We start from the raw sequence: 22,706 nt of genomic DNA, 5'->3' as shown, positions 1-22,706 counted from the left end.
GTGGCAAAGGGACCAGCCTCGCGGATATCTCAGACTGGGTTAGTCGGTGGTGGAAGCTCTCGGGGAAGGTGGAGGTACGACCAATTGGTGATCAGGCTTTCTTGTTTGTTTTGCCAACTAGAGGTGAGGCGGAGGAGTTATTACGGCGGCAATGGACTATCGGTGGTCGTGATCTGATTTTGGAATGGTGGACGCCTCTGGTGCGATGTGCTTCGGGCAAGCCGATGTCGTCAGGAAAGGGGGTCTGGATCCGAGTGGTGGGATCGCCTATTCATCTTCGTAGGGAGGAGGTTTTCCGTCAAATCGGCAATCAGTGTGGCGGCTTTGTGGAGGCCGACAAGTCACTAGTGGATTTGGGCTCTATTCGATTGTGTTAGGGTTTCGGAGAACACAATATCGTGAATTTCCATCCGATGGGGGTCGTGGAACTATTCGTTGCTGGTATGGGTGGAGGAAGGTCCGACGGTGGAGCCAGTGGTGCCGCCGGTTGTGGTAGGTGCGGATCTTCAGCTGGGAAAGGAAAGCCGTGAGTCACGGCGATCGTTTTGAAGAATCTCGAAGATATTGGGGGTGAAGGAATAGCTGCAGAAATTTGAGAGGAAGTACGTATATCGGGGCCGTTGTTTTCGGCCTCCAGTTTCGTTGGGCCACGGAGTGGGCTTAGAAGGGGGTTTTAAGGCCATGCAAGTGGGCCATGCTAAGGCCCAAAAGTTTATTCCAGAGGGCCAGTACTGGTGGGCTAATACAAAAAAAAAAAACCAACTTTGGGCCTGGACTGTGCGATGGGTCAATTGGGGCAAGGGTTTGACAAACCCAATTCAAAAGGACGTGGTTCAGGCCAACCCAGTCAAACTAACCCGAAGCTTAGTTAGGTTTTCGCTTCGCTTTGAGCTGGAGTGTTGGCAGCGGAGACGGGAGCTCAGGGGTGGAATGCCGGCGGTCGGCCAGGGGGCGCATAGCAGTCCATTTTCTCTGCCGATGTTGTTTCTCCCTCGCATCATGCTGGCTCCATGGTAGATGAGCAGCGCTATGACGAGGCGGGTACTTAGGGTACGTGTCAGGTGGAGGCGTTGCCTAACGACTCTTGTTGGGCTGATTTGGCAGACGAGATGGCCTTGGTGGTCCGACTTGACGTTGTCATTACTGGGGCAGATGGGGAGGATGTTGTGGCTGAGGGTGGTGACTCACTGTCAGAAACTGAGTTTTAGGAGGATAGGTTCCCGAGTACAGAGGAAGTTTCGGAATGGGTACTCTCTCGTATTTATGAGGTTAGCCAATTTTTGGGGGTTTCTTTCCAAGGGCATGAGAATGAGGCCCTTAAATTATTTTCAGCTATAGAGGAGTCATGGCGGGACGGTGCTCCCAAACGAGATGTGGAGAAGCCTGTGAAAAACAATGGGAAGGGTGTTCGGGAATTGCGGAAATTAGAGTGCTCCATCAATTATGATCGGAGTAAGGGTGGGGATGGGCGAGGTGCTAGAAAGGCCCGCGAAAACCAGTTGCTGTTGCAATGCAGTTAAAGATTTTGACTTGCAATGTGCGGGGATTGAATGATAGGGGGAAGAGGGTGTTGGTAAAATCGGTGCTCAAAAGTGCAAGGGCAGATGTGGTGTGCCTTCAGGAGACCAAGCTGGAGCGTCTAGGGGGGGAGTTAGTTAGGGAGTTGTGGGGTGGTCGATTTGTGGATTAGGCTTTTTTGCTGGCTGTAGGGGTGGCAGAGGATGTTCTTCTTTGTTGGGACAGGAGGGGGGTGGTGAAGGAGGAGGAAGAGGTGGGGGCTTTCTCGATCTCTCATCTTTTTCGGTGTGTCGAGGATAATTTTCGTTGGGCCTTCACAAGGGTTTATGGGCCGGTTCGTGGTGGGGAGTGTCTAAGCTTTTGGGAGGAGTTGCAGTGCATTGCCTTCTGGTGGGGGGTTCCATGGTGCGTAGGCGGTGATTTCAATGTGGTAAGGAGTATGGAGGAGAAGTTGGGGGCCAGGTCGGTGGTGAGTTCTATGCTGGCATTTTTGTTGTTTATCAATGAGATGGAGTTGGTAGATTTTCCATTGCAGGGTGGTGGCTATACGTGGTTTGGGGGTGGAGCTATGTCTCGGTTTGATAGGTTTTTAGTAACAGGGGAGTGGGAGGAGCATTTCTCACTAGTGTCTCAAGTCCGTTTGTCACGGTCAGTATCCGATCATTGGCCGGTCTTATTGGATAGTGGGGGAATCAGGAATGGACCAACGCCGTTTCGATTTGAGAATATGTGGCTGTTATTTGCGGGTTTTATGGAACAGGTGAAAGGTTGGTGGGATAGTTATTCTGTGTCAGGCTTGCCTAGTTGCCGTCTCGCGCAGAAACTCAAACTTCTCAAGTTCGATCTGAAACAATGGAATAGGGACGTTTTTGGCTTTCTGGAGGTGCAAAAGGCCTCTGCGTTGGCTGTATTGCAGGAGCTGGATGCGATAGAGACTACGGGGGGATTGTCTGTGGCAGATATGGCTCGTCGGGAGAGGGTTCGAGTAGAGTTTGCCTAGGTTGCTCGGATGGAGGAGATTAGCTTCCGGCAGAAATCTCAATGCTTATGGCTGAAGGATGGGGACAGCAATACTAAGTTTTTCCATCGTATAACAAATGCTCATCGTAGGGTGAATCAGATAGGCTGCTTGCGAGTGAATGGTGTGGAGCTGCCATCTTCCGAAGAGATTAGCGCAGGTATCGTGGGTTTTTGTGAGCATTTATTTCGGAATGAGAGGGAGGTGTGGAGACCGGGCCTAGATGGTGTTTTGTTTGATGCTATTTCACAGGATGATAGCTGGTTGTTGGAATGGCCTTTTGTAGAAGATGAAGTGCTTGAGGCTTTACGGAGTATGCCTGGTGATAAGGCGTCGGGTCCAGACGGTTTTTCCTTAGCCTTTTTTTAGCAGTGTTGGGGGTTGGTGAAGGCAGATGTCATGGCCATGTTTGAGCAGTTTCATCAGACAGGGGAATTTGAGCGTAGCCTTAATGCCACATTTATTGTCTTGATTCCCAAGAAGGGTGGGCTGAGGATATTTGGGACTTTCGGCCTATTAGTTTTTTAGGTAGTGTGTATAAGCCTTTGGCAAAAGTGTTAGCAAATCAATTATGTGGTGTGTTGGAAGGGGTGGTTTCTAAGTTTCAGAATGCTTTTGTGGGTGGTTGCCAAATTTTGGATGCGATCCTAGTGGCGAATGAATGTGTGGATTCTAGAATTCGGCAGGGGCAGGCAAGCCTTAGTTGTAAGCTTGATATTGAGAAGGCATATGATAATGTAAATTGGAAGTTTTTATTATATATGTTGCACATATTAGGTTTTGGGGATCGATGGAGGAGATGGATTCAATTTTGTATCTTCATAGTGCGGATGTCGGTCCTTGTCAAAGGGTTCCCAACGGGCTTTTTTCTTACTTACAGAAGGCTTCGACGAGGGGATCCGTTATCTCCTTTGTTGTTCATCTTGGTGATGGAGGTGTTGGGGTGGTTGTTGTCTAGGGCGGTGCAGGGAGGTCTGTCGCAGGGGTTTGACGTGGGAGTGGCTTTTGCAGTTTTGACGGTATCCCATTTGTTTTATGTGGATGATGCGCGGCATGTGGGATGCGGTGGTGGATCGGGTGCAGCGACGGTTGGCAAGATGGAAGCGGCTGTACTTATCTAAAGGTGGTAGACTCACTTTGATTAAGAGTGTCTTATCCAGCATCTCGACTTACTTTATGTCTATTCATGTTATTCCAGTGTCAGTGGCGTAGCGGATTGAGAAGTTGCAGAGGGATTTTCTATGGGGTAATGGGGGGGAAACTTCCTCTCATTTGGTGGCTTGGGACCGGATTTGTCGCCCTAAGGTGAATGGGGGTTTGGGGATACGGAGGTTGGCTATGTTTAACGTGGCTTTGTTAGGCAAGTGGTTGTGGCGTTTTGCAGCGGAGAGCATTGTCTTTGGAGGAGGGTGGTGGTAGCCAAGTTTGGTGAAGGGCGGGGCGGGTGGTGTTTCGGGCGGGTGGGGCAGTCCCATGGTCTTGGTCTATGGAAAGGGATTTGGTTGAGGTGGGAGGTGTTTTAGGGAAGGGTTAAGCTGAAGGTAGGAGTGGGGGATAGAGTTTGGTTTTGGCGGGATAGGTGGTGTGGGGACCTTTCCTTAGAAGTGTGGTTTTCTTTGATTTTTGGTATTGCCGTTGATATGGAGGTGTTGGTAGGGGTTGTGCGGTCTAGGCATGGGGAATCGATTGTTTGGAATGTGCATTTGCGCCGTGATGTACAGGATTGGAAGCAAGATCAGCTGATGGAGCTATTGCGTTTTTTATATGCATTGTGTATTGAGGAGGTTGGGCAGGATTCTTTGGTGTGGGATTGTCCTAGGGCTAAGGGGAAGTTTTCTGTTTCCTCGTTCTATGGTGTGCTTGCTCATGACGAGGTTGTTGTATTTCCTTGGAGATGTGTTTGGGTGTCAGGTGCGCTGTCCAAGGTGGCCTTTTTTGTGTGGACGGCCATGTTGGGACGTATCTTGACCTTGGATAACTTGATTCATTGTGGCTACATTTTGGTCAATTGGTGCTGCTTGTGTTGTGGCGATGCGGAGTCGATGGACCATTTGCTGGTTCATTGCCCGGTCGCTTCCCGTCTGTGGATGCTTCTTGTTGTAACCTTTGGCTTGGCAGTTCTACAAAGCTGGGCTGGAGGTCATGTTGGGAGGAGGCGTTGGAAGGCGTGGATGCTCGCTTCTCATTCTATTCTATGGTTGGTGTGGTTGGAGCGTAATAGGCGTGTCTTCCAAGAGGTATCTCATTCGGTCCCTTGGTTAGAGAGTCGCCTTCTTACGGTTTTGTATAGTTGGGTGACATATTTGGTCAATCCTGATGTTTTGGCTTTTTTAGATTTTGTGGAGGATTTGATTTGTTAGTTCTCTGTGTCGTGGTGGTTTTGAGTTTTGTATTTCTTTGCATCTTCTTGATGCTTTTCTAATAAAGCTTTGTTATTTATCAAAAAAAAAAAAAAAGGAAAAAAAGAAGGGGAAAGTTATGCAAAGATTCATGTTAAGCTTGCAAACCCGTAACTCTATCCCAAAGTATGCATCTATTACTTTTTATCCACAAGAACCACATAGGACATGGGGTTGCCACCATCCAAGCTTCTTTTTGCTATTCCACTTGCAACTGCTACCCTAGCACTCCAACAACATTTGCACCTAGGATGGCATCATCCATTGTACCTGATAAATGGACAAAAAGAAGTCTTATGACTCCTTAGCAACATTAAAATGAAGAAGAAAATGATCCACAATCTCCTCCGCATTACAATCACATATGACATTTATTAGACATCCTGAAGCCTCTCTTTATCAAATTGCTAGTGGTGAGAATGGAGTTCAAAGCAGCCGTTCAAACAAAGAAAGCCACTTTTGTTTGACCCCAACTTCCTGATGATATTTTAAGAAACCCACAAAAAAATAAGTAATGATAGGATTTGATCAAAAACATTCCATTTCTACACCTCCACCTCCACCTCATCCTATCAATTCTGTTTGATGGAATTTCCCATGAAGAAGCTCGAGAAACTCATCTATTGCCTCCAATTCATAATCTTATATTGATCTAATGATGAGAGGGTCACATACCATCCAGAGCTACAGGCTCGTAATCTGATATCAAAGCGTCCTTATGAGTTTTGTGAGGTACAGAAATGTTACCAATGGAGGGATTTCTCTACACCAAAAATCATGCAAAAATTGAATCTTGCTTCCATCCCCCAGCTCACACCTCACATGCTTAAGAAAATCTAACTGTTTCTTTCTGATAGCTTTCTATATACTCCCACCCCATACTGCTCTTGACTCTCCATAGAAGTCCATCCTCTTTAGTCCACTTCAAACTTAACAATGAATCGCCCTTCTCCATAACTGTTCCTCCTTCATAACATATCTCCATAGCCAGCTTTCTTCTCAATGCTTAATTAAATTGCCGATAGTAATTAAGGCACAAAGGCCCAAACCACCATTCTCAATAGGCATGCACCCCTTCCAATTTGCAAGATGCAATTCATACTACTCCAATCCTCCTTACAAAAAAATTCTATGCAACAAGAGATTTAGGAAATTTCTTTGCAATTTTTCTAATCTCTACTCACTGAAGCAGGCATAAAAAACATAGACATAAAGTAGTTAGGAAGACTAGCTAGTATACTCTTTATAACAGAACTTTCCCTCCCTTAGATATTGTTGCTTCCATCCTGCAAGTCTCTTCTCAAACCATTCCACTACTCCACCCCAAACTGCTGTAGCATTATGAGTTTAACCAAGCTGAAGACTCACATATATACCATAAGAAGAGTTCTCATTCTAAGACCCAAGGAGTTAGCCACTCCCTGAATATTCTGAACCACCTCTATTGGAATGAGTTCACTCTTCCTGTTGTTCACCTCTGCTAGACACTGCCTCAAAGCATATGGACACACATTACAAGTATCTCAATTTCTCCTCGTCTGCCTGAAAAGACGATGGTATTGCCTGCAAAAAGAAGCTGAGAGATCTTCTCCTCTTCCCTGCCTCTACCTCTAATCCTGAAGCCTATGATCATCCCCCTTCTTGCAGTGCCTTTCTGATCAGCCCACTCAGAACTTCCATGACTATAATGAAGAAAAAGAGGATAGAGGATCTCTTGTTTCAACCCTTAGATCTGGTGGAGCAGCTTGATGTAAATGCCCCATTTGATCCACCTTTTCCATTTCAGCCCAAAACCTGTTCTTTCCGACACAGATCAGAAAGTGTCAACTCACGTGGTCATATTTCGGACTCTTTCATTACTACTACTAATTCCATTTGTTGTGATATTCTACATGTTAGGATGAGAGATACATTTATTGAGGCTTCCCAGTCTTGTACTTTGATGTTTGAGCTCCAATTTATATTGGTAATTTGTGAAACCATTTGCTTACATTTGAATGTTAAATTTGCAGACTGTTGAGAAAAGGCCTCGAGAAATGATGCTAAGACGTGAGTTTACTAATGCAGTTGGGTATCTTAACCAAATTCTGTCAGAAGAAAATCATCTTAAATTCATCCACTGGGACTTCCACAAGTTTGCAAAGAGGTATGCTTGTGATGCTTGTCATGCAATAAAAGTTTGCTTACCTTTGCGCTAACTGTTCTGTTTCTCTTCTGTTTTCAAGCAAGTCTGCCAATGTTTTGGCAGTTTTGGGCGGTGTGGCAAGTGAAGCACTTGATTTGACGGGGTTTTATTATAGTGGAAAGCCTACCATAGTTAAAAAGAGAGCCACCCAACTCAGTCGAACGAGCACCGGGAGGTATTTTATTTGTCTTTGATAGATTTGTCTGCATTTTCGTTTTAGTAACATGTTTAAGTTCAGGATTAGTTATTGGACTAATTGTTTTGGTTCTAACTTATAGGCTTAAAAAATTCCCAAGGTTTTGTGTCATATCTTGACATTGTTGGACTAGTAGCAACCTTGAATTTCTTTTGCATGCTGTTTCTGTTTCTTAAGGCTCTCTAGAGCCTTTTAGATTGAGGGCATTATGGTTTATGTCTTTGTAATTCTGTCGTAATGTGTTTACGTTTCTCAATACATTTTTCCGTGGTTTACAGATGAATATAATCCTTGAGTGTTGAATCTTATGCTGTGCACCTTGTGTAGTTTTGATCTGTTATGCTTATGTGATATTTAGCTATATTTATTGCCTTTTGTGAATTTCATTACAACCAGCTTGTTTTAATGCTGTTGACAGTGACTAGGCTTTATTCTGCAAGCCACAGATTAGACTTGGTGGCCTCCTCATACTACCAAATAGATCAAATTTTCGCAGCATCTGGATACTGCTTCGTATATTGTTTAGTATTTTACACAAGCTCCGACCCTTTTGCACTTGGAATTCTCTTTCCCTCTCTTCCCCCCTCTTCCTCTCTCTATGTTTGTTTGTGCATGTGTGGTGGCATTATGTGTATATCAATCTTATGTATTAAATTTTTTCTCGAGGTGATCTCAAATTATTTTCCTTTATCTGTGATGTTTGACTAAATTAAATGATGTTAATAATAAATTGTATTAGTATAGTTGATCTACTTCTGTGTAACCCTTGTTCTGGACTTGATTTTGGAACAAATTTGAGCTGACAAATAGCATTTTTGTTTTTTTGTTTTTATGCACTGTATATGGTCTGGATATTTGTTATTTTATTATTTCGTTTTTAAAAGTCAAATGAAAGAGAGGACATTGATTCTCCACGGGATAAAGTGTATTTTTTATCTTCTTTTTTTTATACCATCTTCACATATTTTGATACACTATTGGGCAGTGGTTAGCATTTTCCATTTAACTTAGGCAATTGGTGATAACAGTGTGCAAAATATATTCTTTGTTGCTGGCTGATTTTACATGGATAGTTTTAATATTTTATAGCTCATGGCTGTTTCTTTCAGGGATGCTTCGCTTAGAGATCTGAGAGCCAATTCAGGGGAACTTGCTATGATTGGAAGTAATAATGATACATTGAATTCTTTGATGAAACAAGACTCCCAGTCTGATTCTAGTGAACAGATTAGCAAAGATAATTATGGTGGTTCAGCCCCACGGTTCCAAAGTGGAGTTTTGCGCACCAATTGCATTGACTGCTTGGATCGTACAAATGTTGCACAATATGCTTATGGCCTAGCAGCTTTAGGCCGCCAACTTCTTGCAATGGGTCTGTCAGACACACCCAAATTGGATGCTGAGTGTACCATTGCTGCAGCTTTAATGGAGATGTATCAGAGCATGGGTGATGCTCTTGCCCAGCAATATGGTGGCTCTGCCGCTCACAATACTGTATGTACCCACATTAATATAGGTTAATTTTATTCATCAATAATGTCAAGAAATTAATCTTATCATCCGCTTTTGTGTTTCAAGAAATGTTGGTTTTCATGTGCTATTCGTATATTATTCAACAATACATTTGTCTTGATCTCTAGGTGTTTCCTGAGAGGCAGGGCAAGTGGAAAGCTACGACGCAGTCTAGGGAATTTCTCAAGTCTATCAAGCGATACTACAGTAATGCTTATACTGATGGTGAAAAGCAAGATGCGATTAATTTGTAATCATCTATTCCTGCTGTTTCTTCTCATTGATCCATTATTCTTTCTAGGGGTTGTCACACACAATGCACGTGGTTGGTATATACTACATAACTGTCCCATCTCCATTTTTGACTGAACCTTCTCATCGTATTTGAAATTTGAAATTTAGCTACAACTGTTCCACTATAGTTTCCTCTCTCTCTCTCTCTCTATAATTGGTTTATTAACTGCATTCTTCGTCCACAACTTCTCATAAATAAAAACTCAAACATGACAATTTTGAAAATTTTAAATTCTATAACTTGACACAACTTCACTTTTTTGTTCACACCAAACAGATGTTCTGGCTTTATATGTTAGTATAGATAAATGTTGTTCAAGCATGTGGTGTTATAACTGTACTGGGTTTCCTCTATCCTCAGTATACGGGATGAAAGAAGCCTTTGATTTGAATCTCCAGCACATGGTTCCTCACTTGGTTGTAACAGAGTTTTGTGGAAATGTAGGATGCTTCAAATTTATTTCTTTGTTTGCTGGGTTTATCAGATTTTTAGGCTACTTCCAACCACAGGAAGGGAAACCTGCACTTTGGGAGCTGGATTCTGATTATTATCTTCATGTATCTGGGATTGGAGATGACCTTTTTATCCCGGATAACAGGTAAACCTCAACGTGTTTCAAATTTTTGAGGCATCTCACCTTATATTATTCTCTCGTCTCTCCTTGTAAGTAGTTAAGTTAACCTCAGTTATCTAATTTGACCATCAGAATGGGTAGTGGGAGGGGTATATTGCTTTGCAAGTTTTAATTGTATCTAGTTACTGTTTTATCCTGATCTGACACACCAAAAAAAAAAAAGAAAAGAAAAGAAGATTGCTTTATCCTTTAGTTTAACTAAAAACAATTGGTATGGCGTGTTTTAGTATGTTGTACTGTAAATTTTTCAGGAGATTTAGCAAATACTGGGACGAAAGTGTGTCCGTGTGCATTTACACATGTTATATATTTAATGAAATAGGAAGGATCTGAAAAAGCCCATCATGAAACATTGGGCCCGTTTGGTAGAGCTGTGGGAAAGTGATTATAGATTATGGCTTAACAGATTATAGATTATAATTTTAAACATAAGTTGTTAATCTGTTGGGTGCAATTGTGGGATTATGGATTTAATCAGCAGAGTAGTGTTTGGTTAAATAAGCTGTAAAATAGCTTTTTGCTGTGTAATGTCCTTTTTTCCCCCTTTTTTTTTTTCATTTTATTTTATTTTTCTCCTTTTTTTCTTTTCTCTTCTTTCTTTTTTTATTTTTTCTTCTCTTTTTTTATTCTCTTCTTTCCTTATTTCTTTTTTTTTTTAAAAAAAAAAAATGGTGAAATACCAATTAAAATTTTCAAATTATATTCATTTTAGTTTGTAAATACATGAATATTAATTGATATTTTTTTAATTTATTAAAAATTGTTACAAATACCAATTAATATTTTTTTTATTTATTATTACAAAATATATCAATTTATTAATATTTTTTAATTTAATTTATTATCAATTAATGGATTAATTAGTATCAATTAATATTAAAATTATTAATTAGTATCAATTATTATTATTATTATTATTATTTTATTAAACAAACAATGAAAACCCTAGCTGCCGAAGAGAGAGAGAGTCCATCACAGACACGGAAGGCACAGTGGCGATTGTAGGTGATTGAGCCGGCGGTGCAAGCGAAGGTGATGAGTTTGGTGATGAATTGGAGGGGAGCTTCATAAGCCAGCTCAAAGGAGAGCTTCGTAGGATGCTCGCTAGAGGAATTGAAGCTGTTGAGAGAGGCAGAGGAGACTAGTGGAACAAACCTAATAGATAAGATATGTTGTAGCCCTCATTGGACGTGACTAGTGGAACAAACCCAACTCTGTTTTTCGACGAAGAAGAAAAGGAGAGAGAGAGAGGCAGAGGAGAGGGGTTTTGGGTGGTGGTGGTTTTGGTTTTGGTGGTGTGAAAAAGGAGATGAAATTGGAAATGGATTTGGAAGCCATGGATGTTGTGGGTGGGTTTGCTTAGGGTGTATTTGGCTCTCTCTTCTGTTTTGAATAAGGGTCCAAGAGCAAGCTCTTCGTCTTCATCAACCTCTGCTACAGATGGCAACATTGATTCACGCCGAAGAGAGAAAGAGAGATAGCTAGGTCAAGAAATCGATGCCGGAAATCGCCACCAGAAATCGTGCCGGAAATTGCTCCCCAAGCATTTCTCTTTCTGAAGAAGTGAACAGTGTTTGGTCTAAAGTTTATATATTAGTTTTTTTGGTAATAGTTGAAGTTGATGAGGGGCATTTAAGTAATTTTACCCCTCCCTTCTCAGCTGGCCGGTTAGGCTGAATCACTTAAGCACCCCCACAGCCAGTTCAAGAAAAGTTGATTTTTGACTTATAAAAAGCTATAATCTGTATTATTAAGTTGTACCAAACACAATAAAACAGCTTAAATTAAGCTAAAAGCTGAAATAAGCTGGAAAAAGCTCTACCAAACAGGCACATTGTTATTTTCAACTATAGAATATATCCAAGAATTCAAATTTGCCAATGTTTTTGAAATTGTGTTAAATTCTGAATCTGAACCTACTGTTGTTTCCTATTCTTTTTGAGTGGTGATCTCTGATCTGAATGTTTATTTTAATTTTTATGTTTTTATCTAATTACATATGAATGCATTGACTAATTTAAATTCACAGTTCCCTATCTGAAGCTAAGCTTATGGGAGCAAGAACTACTTTTGCCCCTATTTCGGCTTGCAGAGAGGACTTCTCACGGTTGAAGCTGACATCATTTGATAAGTTGATAGAGAGAACATGCAGTTCAATACATAATGTAAGGCTTTTCAGTGAACCAGATCATAAACCTTGGAATTCTGGAGTGGCACCTGATGCAGCGTAATTATCTGCTTGAGCTATGCAAATATCCTTCTTGGTTTAGCATTGCATTTCTTTTCTTTTCTTCATCTAATTCTACTCCTGCAACATGATGGAAAATGTAGCCATAGACCAACAAATCATTGCAGAATATTCTGCTGTAGTTTATTAGTTTTGCATCCATATTTGTCATTAAGTTCTGGATAATTGCTTTTGATTGTTTTTGCTTCCTTGTTCCTTGTGTTCTTTGATGTGGTTGGTGTTATTAATTTATCCTTGGAGGTTTGTGTTTCTTTTAATGTTGCATTTATCTTCTTTTTGGTGTAGAACATAGTAGCGGGGAGACGAAAGAATCAACAGGCCACTGCATTAAACACTGACAATACTATTAGAACCAAATCTGATTAATACAATGAAAGACCTATTATAGGCTAATTACAGTAATCAAAATACGAAACTAAACCCTATACAATATTTGGAAACACAATCAAAGTATCTAGACTAGAAATTATTTGAATCCTAACTAAATAATAATTACACCAAATCTACCAATTACTTTTATTTGATCAAATTAAAGTGATATCTTTTTACATGGTCTTAAGTGGGGCATGCAAAGAGTCCCGGGGATTAGTCTTTGATGTTTTTAGACTTGAAAGGGGGTTGTGGGAGCTAGGGTTTGGCTCATGAGAAGAGCAGCACTGCATTTGCCTATTTGGTTGAAGTGGAGTATGAGAACCTTTGGAGGGGAGGGGATGCTGATCCATTTTCTGAAGTATACCTCTGTTTTTGAAGATTGTATTGGGGTTTTCATTTTTTTCAGACTTGCGTTTGGGTTATTTAAGCTTGTCGTATATTTTCCAGTCCTGCTTATGTATTTGGTGCTTACGTGGGTTTTACCCTCTTGGGGGTTCGGGCATTACAGTGGTTGCTTTTACTTGCCAAAAGAAAGTATGCATACATATTTATTCTTAGTGTATTACCTTTCACTGGTCTGTGACAGTTTGCATTTATTTAGCAAGAATGAGTCAGAAACTTTCCTTTCCTTATTTCTTGGCTGCTGGCTTATTGTTTTGTTTGTATGAGATTGAAAGATAGCTACATCTATGTTCTCTCCAGTAATGTTACATATGGGACTTCAATTTTCTCATTAACTACCCCAGTGCTGAAATGAATTTTGTTTTATGCTGCTGTATTTCTGAATTTGATTACTTAGGCATATGTTATAATGATTACACTGAATTTATTTATTTATTTATTTTTTTCCAGTGAAATACAACTCAAAAGTCCGAACTGGCTTTTTGGCCAGAGGAAGTATGAGGAAAGTAACTCTGCACCCAAGGTGGCTTCACAGGAAACTGCAAATGGAAGGTGTCAAGATGAGAAGAGAGTAGATGGCTTGTGTGACCTCAAGTGGCTTTCTTCTGGTGGTGATGTCAATGAAAAGGATGTCTTTAAGAGGTATTTCTCTTCAAAACCATTATTTGTGAATCATATTCTATGAATATGATATCTTTCCAAGTATCCGTCTATCTAATCCCAAGGGGTTTGGCTTGGTGGGAGGAGAAGGCAACCAAAGGGCTTACCACCTAGGAGGTCGCAGGGTTGAATCTCACGAAGGCCAAACATCCCAAACCTTAGGTCCGCTGAAGGTTGGGGTGATCGTTAACTTCAGGGTCCTGGGATTAGTTGAGGTGCGCATAAGCTGGTCCGGACACCTGGTTATCAAAAAACAAAAAAAAGAAGTTATCTATCTATCTATATAAATCTAGTGGATCTAAGTATCTAAATTGGGTACGGGTGTTTGACACATATCTTGGGCCCTTACCTTGGTCATATCCAATGGGGGAAATAGAAGAGTTTATGTAACACAATCCACAGCTAAAGATGCTGCATCCATAGCTCCCTTTGGCCTGTGGAAATACTAGCCTTGTATGCATGTTAATAAATATTAGAAATATATGTATTTGTATGGTTGAAAGAATCGCACACTTACAGATATTCGAACCATTACATGGGTGTAACTTTGCAGTTTATTGTGATTATATCATGTGCTATCCTAACACTCGTTCATTGATATGATGTCAAATTTTGTCTGAAATTTGTGTTGTATATCTGAGTGTAATATATTGGTGATTAGGGTTGCAAACGAAACGAGCCGAGCCGAGCCGAGCCGAGCTTTGCTGAGCTCAAGCTCGGCTCGTTTACTTATCAAGCTCGTTTATTAAGCTCGAGCTTAGCTCGATAAAGAACTGGGCTCGAGCTCGGCTCTTTTCGTTAATTTTAATAAAACTTGAGTTCAGCTCGGCTCGATAAATTTTTTTTAATATTATTTATATTATTGAATATATAAATAATGTATTTATATTATTATTTATATATATTTATATATTATTTAATATATAAATAATATATTTATTATATAATTTAAATAAAGATAAACAAACTGAGCTTATACGAGCTTGAGTTCGTCTCGTTTACTAAACGAGCCTAATATTCGAGCTCAAGTTCGAGCTCGGCTCGTTTACTAAACGAGCCGAGCCGAGCCTTTAGAGCTTGAGCTCGTCTCGTTTGCTAAACAAGCTTAATATTCGAACTCGAGCTTGAGCCTTTAACAAGTCGAGCCGAGGTTGTTTATGAACAGTTCGGTTCATTTGCAGCCCTATTAATGATGTGTTATGAGTTTAAATACAGATATACTAATTTGATATCACATTCTTGAAAATATCCAATATTGATCAATATGTTGCAAATTTTTTTTTTATATTTATTTTTGCTGGTTTTGAGACATAAGTAGGTTGCATATAGACAAAAAAAGTTGTTTATTTATTGTTTTTACCTTTTCTATAATTACCTCTAGATGGCTGGACAAAATATTTATGTTTGATATGTCGCTATATTTGAATGTCTTTTGCAACATGTCTTGAAACAAAAGGCAAGTCCTTTAGAAATGTAGTTATATAATGCGCTTAAATTCTATCCCAGATATCTGGCACTGACCTCAGTAGAGGAAGCCAATGGTTGGTATGGTGGTTCATTGCTTGGTGATCAAGATGAGAACAGTGAGATATATAAGCATTACGCTGAACTCTGTCAGGTATTTAAATAAATATTTTTTGGCTGATCCTCATTATTATTATTGTTGTTATTAGTTTTACTACCATGGTGCGCGACATTTGTAGCTTTGAAATTATCTAATGCCAGAAGAATTAGAGATTTTGTTCTTGGCTTGTCAAAAATTTGATAAAGCACACTTTTATACATGTTACTGTTCAAAAAATTTTAAACCCCATGGAATGGCCCCCTACCCATGGAAATTTTGAAAAGCTCTCTTTGTATAAGGGTTGCCCTCCAAAATTTAATGTGCTATGTAACAGCCCTTCAAAAATTGAATTCAGTCTCATGTCAGAAACTAAGAAGCATGGGCATTTCTACAGAGGAAGCGTGTGACATGTCCGACACTTCTTCAACATGTCTTAATTAAAAAATCAAATTCATTATATATCCAACACTTTATTGACACTTTGGACACTTTATTGACACTTCTTGAATTTTTTGAACACGAACTATGTGACAAATTCCTTCATAACAATAATGTTGTGTATTCTATGGAAACCAAACATAAAAAAATATTTCTACGAAAACCATTTTCTGGAAAACCGTTTCCCTGCTTTCCTGAAGATGTATGTTGCAAGTCATTTTTCTCTTACAATAGTGTCAACTTTTTCCTCCTGTAAATTGATGGAACATGCAGGGCCCTGCAATTGAACCCTTTGAGCATGATGCTGAGAAAGAGAAGTACTATGCCAATCTTCTTCATATGGGCACCATTGATGGCAGCATGGATGATGGCACTGCTGTAGCAGCAGAGATGGAAGCAGCACTCAAGGAATATGACCTAATTGGTTCTGATCTCGGGATTGTTCCCAGGACTTGTAAAATTTTGCCTGAGGATCCAAGCCAGTTAACCCGATGGATTATTGGAGAAGAGATGGTGCAAAAGGTTTGAGATGAACTGCCCTGTCCTGTGTGCCCTCGCCAAAGAGATTTTTATTTATTATTATTTTTATATATAAAAAATTGTCTTTGGTCTGTACACTGACTTAATGAAGCGTGTTAACCCCGAAGATTTAAGTCTTTTGATTCGGGAGGAAAAGATGCTTGTATATGAATATACAGTACTCAACATCTATAATTATTTGTATAGGAACATTGATATTAATGTTGTGATGTTGTAAATACTGTTGTAAATTGGGGTGAAACATAATAAGTCGATCCAGTGGTTATCAAATTTTACAGAATTAGTAAATGTTAAAAGACAGAATTTTGATGTTGGATTTATATTGTAGTCCTGTCCTTTTTGCATGAAAAAACAAGAAACAACAAACAAGAAACACAGCAGAGCAATGAGTTGTAAGGGTGTCTTTGGGAACCTTTGGATAGACTTTTAGAAAGGTGGATTCTTTTATCAGATCAACATCTAGTGGACTATATTTTGCCCCTCACAGTTTATTTATGTATGTTCACGTGTGTGTGTGTATATTATTATATTTAAGGTTCAAGACCCTAATGAATGTCGCATGTTTCTACCTACCTAAACAGGTGGATTGATTGTTAATAAAGACTGCAAAAAATGATTCATTTTTGTGAGGCACTTCTAGGAAGCTTCAATTTTTGGTTACTTCTTTCAACAGAGCCTGCTTGTTGATTCATTGAACTAGTAACTTACAAGAATATCTGTAATGTACTTGCTTTCAAGTTGTCACAGCTATTCTCGCTTTGAATCTAATCTTTTGTTCTAAAAACTGTGTTGAAGCAAACTATACAACCCTTCTAGGCGTACAGAATCTGATTTCCACAGATCGCGTCATATGGGGTGAGATCCGAGAAAATTTTGTGTCTGATTCTGTGATTAGATTATGTGCTTTTCAAAATTCACTTTGATATCATAATTCATTTAACAAAATGTGCAATTAATAAGTAATTAATAATCCAATTAAAGAGTGGAGGATCTATTACATGGGAAATGATTGAACAAACAGGTAGGATATCCTCTTGTGAGGAAAAGTGAGATTCTTCTTTCTTCTTCTGGCTTTGTGGGTGGGCTTTAGCATATACTCTGCTGCTTTTCCTTATTGTCTATAGCCCAAGAACCTTGTGGGTTTTTATTATGGAATCTTCTTTTTGATTTACACAAAATATATAATACATAATATCTAAATAATTTCCATGTCATAGAAGAAGCATATCTGACTTGGCTGGCAATCTCTTGAAGAAATTGACAGGCACTGATGGCAGCTTGCTTCTGAACCGGGGATGTCGAAGCATGTAAAGCCCGATGAGCACCGCTATGATTTGGAATGGAGTAACGTACAGGACAACAGCCAAAACCATTGCGATGATAATGAAGATAGCCGTGGCCCTTGGATCCCTCCACCCGAGTATGGAAATTGCTCTCTCCCCATGCGTCGCCAAATCTCCAATCACCGTTTGAATTCTCCCCGCCACACTCCTCATTCGATCATATCTCATCCTCACAATGTCCGGTGGCTTTGAAGTTGGGAATGTATCGAATTCCTCATCGAGCTCGTCTGGGTGCGCACGGCCGATTTCTGCATGCGATAGTCGTGCATCCATGTGGGGTGGGTGCCTTGGCCTAAACCGGTAGTTCCACAACCCGATCACGAACAAGTAGAGGAAAATAGTGGGAAGGATCAATTCCGGGTAGCAGACTAGGATCAAGAAAAGGACATGGACAAGACATGTGGTCACCGGGTTTTTCCAAGTGCATACATCGTTGAAATACAAACAAACGGCTGAAACCCCAGAAAGGGTCGAAATTATGCGGTTGAAATTGGCTTTGCTCCGCCTCAAGCTCCACATGTGGTAATCCACATCGAGCATGTACTCAACAATCTCTCGCCTGAGTGGTGGCTCGGCTCTCGCTAGCCGAGCCGCCACTATCTGCATCGCTTGGTGGCGAAGCCAATCGATGTGCCTAACATTTATAGGATTGATATAATGCATTTTGGGAAGCAATGGCTTCCCATATTGCGCCACCATGTTGACCCAAGCGGTGCAAGTGAAGCGGAGCGCCAAGTGAAGCTCCCCGTGTTTCTTCAACCCGGACGGTTGAAGAACAAGCAAGGGGTAATAATGGGTATAAATCTTATCAGTCTCTAATGTTGATAGGCGAACTCTCACTTTCCCAATCCTTTGATCTTTTGCATCATCTTTACTCCCATTGATGTGCCAATTGTCGAAAACACCAATAGTTATGACAGTACACGAATCGTAGACTTCCCAAGTATACTGCTCGTTCCAACAAGGCGCGAGCGTGTTGAGCAGCGTTCTCGTTCGAACCCACTTGTTCCCATATTTCGCCACGCAGTACGCATCAGTAGTCCCCCCATCGCCCCCCATTTTCATCGGTAGCAAATTCCTGGCACTCAATATCCCAACTTCAAGAATCCCAATACTCGGTTTCCTCAAATGCTTCGAAGATGGTTGTAGATCGCTGCTGAAATGCGTGGACTCGTCGAGCACATGGTAACCGACATCAAGCCAAAGGCGAAGGTGGATTTTGCTCGAGAATTTAGCTTCTTTCTTCTTCCCATCTTCTTCATCCGCAAACGCAGGCTTACTGAGGTTGAACCACTGGGCATCGGGCAGTTTCGACAACTCCCCTCTCTGCGGTATGCCTCGAACCGGTATCAACAACCTTCCAAGAACATGTTCCTTGTCCATAACATTAATGATCATGTATTCATCAAAAGGCTCTGATGCTACAAATATAAGCTCATCATTCCATTCCGGGTTAACATGTCGCATTTGCGAAGTACGAGTTGTTCGAGTCTGATTCCCCAGTGTTACCCTCGCGGATGCTTCGATTGGTCGGCCTTTTTCAATTGGGATCAAGTCCTGAGCAGCGATGACATGAAGGCGAAGATAGTACAATTTCGGAGAAAAATAGACCTTCGACCGGGTATTCGAGAGGCTCTGTTGGCTAATTCCATGAGCATCGGAGTGCCAAGCCTCGGGAAAGGCCTCGTCGGCCTGAGTTCCGAGCCAGACTGCCAGCATAATCTCACCGTAAAATTTTTCACCCTTTTTGTTCTCCAATTTGTACCATTGAGGAGCTAATGGACTATCGGGCGGCACGCGAAGAGGAACGTCGGCGACATCGAATGAAACACGACCCACAAAATCATCTTTTGCAAAATCCTTGTCTTTGACTACGACTTCGATCACATTCCACTGTAAATTCGTTTTGGAGAAGGCGAAAACCTGGTTCCAGACCGGGTTTTGGTTCTTCTCCAAGTGTTTAGTAACGCCTTTGTAGTTTCCGAGCTTGACTTCCACATACGGGTCTAAACTACCTGTAATGTCCATCGTTGGAAGATCTCTCGCTTTCACGACATTCACGTAGAGGAACTGCATCTGCTCAACGAGATCGTAGGTGGTAGACGTCTTGTCGCCGCCTCGGTATCCCATTCTGGCCGCCAGCGGCGGCCGCGTCTCCACCAACCCGAATTCCGGCGGAGGCCTCATCCCCGGAAACTGCTGCATATGCATCACCGTCGCCGCCGGACCCGCCTTAGCGAAATCTGCTCTCGCTTCGAAATTGGCCGGTTTTTGAGGTGGCGGCACCGGCACCGGAGCTGGCGCGCCACCGCCAGTTCCGACCGAGAAAAAAGTTCTCACTTCCTCTTTATTCTTCTTCTTTTTCTTCATCTCTCCCTTGTAGTCCTCACCAAAACCATCACCAAACCCAAAATTGTTGTTGTAATTGTTGTTATTGATGTCTTGCACTGGTGGTGGTTGCGGCGGCGGAGCTTGGGTTTGCCGGTGGAGCTTGGGTTGCGGTTGGCCGGAGGTCTGGGTCTCCGGCGGACCAAACTGACTATAAATTGTGTATACTTTGAGCGCTATATCCCCTTTAATATTTGAAAAAAGACCGCGTTTGTCGAGCGGGTAGCGCTGCGGCTGCTGCGCGGCCCCGAGCTCCGGCGGGGGCACGGATGCGCCGGAGAGCCTGACGCGGCCGAGAAAGGTGTGGTGGCCACCGCCTTTCCGGTCGTTGTAAACAACTACTTCGATGGTCTTGTTGGGAAGGTCTCGTGGGTCGTCGATGGGGAAAACGAGCTTCTCGTTCCACTGGGGGTTGAGATCTTTGGGTTTTGTTTGGGTTCTTTGTCTCTGTTCGTCGAAATCAATTTCCACGAATGGGCTCGCTGAGCCTTGGCCGTCTTTAGGCATGAGATCACAGGCGTCGAGGACTTCCACCACTAGTTTGGCCATGACGGTGGCGCGTGGCCGGAGAATTGGTTGAGGGAGGTGGAGGAAAATATCAGGTTATGTCTGGAGATGAGAGAGAGAGAGAGAAGTAAGAGATATGTGGTTGTTTGTGTGTCGTAAGAAGACAGAAACTATAATGGTAGAGAGAGAGTGAGTGATGTCGTTAGGTGTAGAGTGAGAGAATCTCAGCGGAGAGTGAGTGATGTCGTTAGGTGTAGAGTGAGAGAATCTTAGCGGGTTAGCGGGTAAAGAGAATGGATTATTTGTTTCAAAATAATCATTCAAAATAATGATAAAGACAAATAATAAAACAATTAAAAAAATTATCGATATGTAATATTTTGACAATTGTCTTTAATTTTTGTTTTAGAATTTTTTTTTTTCATTTTTTCTTTAAAACATTACCATGAGACAAGGTTATATTTAGGGGTTAGCAGCGGATATATCAATCCGTTAAAATTGATCGAATCAAATCGATCTGTCGCATTTTGGATGGATACGTGATAACGAGCGGACGGATGGCGGACGCATTTTGGACAATTTTCTCCAATCCGCCAATCTGGCAGACGGATGGCGGATTTGAGACCCCTTTGGCCACAATTGAACCGTCAAACCGCGAACACCCCCAATAATTTATAAGATTTTGTGTTTTCAATTAAAAACAGTTTAAATATTCTGTTGAAAAAAAGCTTTCAACTTGAATATCTTTTTTAAATTGAAAAAAATAAACGTATTATTTATCTATATTTTTGGTTTTTAAATCTATCTCTAAAAATAATAAATAGAAACTACTGCTCTGTTCATGGTTTTGGTGGTTTGAATTATTTTTATATTTTAAGAACCGCAGATTGTAATACTTTATGTAGATGAGGCATGCAGTGATTGTAATATTTTTTTAAGTCATTAATTATAATACTTTCTTTATTTTATTTTTTTGAGAAAGTGCACAAGTTGAATTATATTGAAAATTTATAAAATTTTAAACTGCCAATCCAATTCGCATCCATCCGCTAAATTGCCAATCCGCTCAATCCATATCCACCGAATTGGCGAACGGATACAGATTGATTTTCTCCAATCCGCCAATCTGACGAACGGATGACGGATTAGAGGTTTTTTAGTCGCAATCGATCTGCGCCCACCCCTAGTTGTATTTCTAAAAATATTAAGGGTGAAATAGTCTTTTCGCAAATTTATTAAAAGATTTTTTTTAAAGAAATTATTTCAAATAGACCTATTTATTTAATTATTTATTTTAACGAAAACGGTACTTATTTATTTCTTTCCAAATAGGACCCATATGAATAGTAAATTTTATCATTTTAAAAAATAAAATGCTCATCAATAGGGTTATGTTCAAAAAGTTGTTTTCAAAATATTTGATACTTTAATTTTTATTTTATATAGAATTTTGTAATTGTCTCTTGAGATGGTGATAAAAGGCTTTTTTTCGTTAAAATAGTCACAAAAAATAAAATAAATTTTTTAATTTTATAAGAAAAAATATCACATCCAACTCATAATCATTATATTCTTTCTCACAAAAAAGTCAAAAAAAAATATAAAAAATCAAAAGTCTTTTCCAAACCAGACTTTTAATCCTAAGTTAAAATAGTCAAAAAAAAGTCAAAAAATTAAAAAACTAACCCACTTTTCAAACAAGCTCAAAGTGAGATTAGTTGATATTGTGATTGTGACTCTTTCATTATAATTTTACTAACTTCCTAACATCTATTTTGTCATATGATGAAAAAAATAAAAATAAAAATAAAAAATTTAACTATAGTACCATTATAAATCTTAATTATTTTACCTAGAGCTCACATTTTATCAATTTAATTTTTAATAAATTTTAATTTAATCTAAATTAGTAGGAATTACTCTTTTAATTATAATTTATAGGGTAATGAGAAAGCGATGATGATCACACACTTCATTAAGCCAAAAAAAGAAAAGAAAAGAAAAGAAAAAGATGATCACACACTTCATTGATCTTAGAAAAAAAAAAAGTTTTCAAAAAGCACCTTTGCTCTTGGAAGGATCTCTCTTTTTCAAATATTTACGCAGATTCATTTATTTATAAAATACTATGGGTATATGTTGTAAATTGACGAGACTCTTTTCAGTCTTTGAGGCCTCATTAATCGACAACTAGATAATTATCTATTGGCTTTAATATATGTGCGGGTATATATTTTTTATTACAAATATATCACTAATAAATTTTATAAAATATTATTTATTTATTAATAATATATATTTAATTTTATTATTAATTTTAATAAAATTTTAGTTATTATAATTTTTTTACTTTTAATTATGTGATAATTGTTATGTTTATAACATAATTGTTAATTAAAATTTTTAACACTAATGTTATGTAACTTAAAAAGGAGCAATGATTGAGATCCCATCCCTACAAAATTCTCACAAAACTCCTATAAATCT

At 40.0% G+C, this 22,706-nt stretch overlaps 2 protein-coding genes across 3 annotated transcripts in view; one reads left to right on the top strand and one right to left on the bottom strand.

The window, feature by feature from the left end:
* Window positions 1–16,251, top strand: part of ATSAC1 (Phosphoinositide phosphatase family protein) — a 28,152-nt gene extending 11,901 nt beyond the window's left edge. For both annotated transcript variants that reach the window (XM_028267844.2, XM_028267845.2), the window contains 9 exons: window positions 6,948–7,081; window positions 7,161–7,295; window positions 8,426–8,810; window positions 8,957–9,078; window positions 9,608–9,721; window positions 11,787–11,984; window positions 13,230–13,421; window positions 14,946–15,057; window positions 15,715–16,251. In XM_028267844.2, coding sequence (XP_028123645.2) covers window positions 6,948–7,081; window positions 7,161–7,295; window positions 8,426–8,810; window positions 8,957–9,078; window positions 9,608–9,721; window positions 11,787–11,984; window positions 13,230–13,421; window positions 14,946–15,057; window positions 15,715–15,969 — 1,647 coding nt within the window. In that variant the 3' untranslated portion in view covers window positions 15,970–16,251. The remainder of the gene's footprint in view (window positions 1–6,947; window positions 7,082–7,160; window positions 7,296–8,425; window positions 8,811–8,956; window positions 9,079–9,607; window positions 9,722–11,786; window positions 11,985–13,229; window positions 13,422–14,945; window positions 15,058–15,714) is intronic.
* Window positions 16,252–16,933: 682 nt separating this feature from the next.
* Window positions 16,934–20,517, bottom strand: LOC114320774 (C2 calcium/lipid-binding plant phosphoribosyltransferase family protein). Its single transcript, XM_028267842.2, has one exon. It carries the CDS (start codon window positions 20,259–20,261, stop codon window positions 17,193–17,195), a length of 3,069 nt encoding a protein of 1,022 aa, XP_028123643.2. The 5' UTR covers window positions 20,262–20,517; the 3' UTR covers window positions 16,934–17,192.
* Between the last annotated feature and the right edge of the window lie 2,189 nt (window positions 20,518–22,706).

Source organism: Camellia sinensis, chromosome 6 (assembly GCF_055761805.1).
Source record: "Camellia sinensis isolate YWXY chromosome 6, ASM5576180v1, whole genome shotgun sequence".
NCBI classification, from domain to species: Eukaryota; Viridiplantae; Streptophyta; class Magnoliopsida; order Ericales; family Theaceae; genus Camellia; species Camellia sinensis.
The sequence above is the reverse complement of the archived record's forward strand: the minus strand, read 5'-3'. Positions and strand labels throughout refer to the sequence as shown.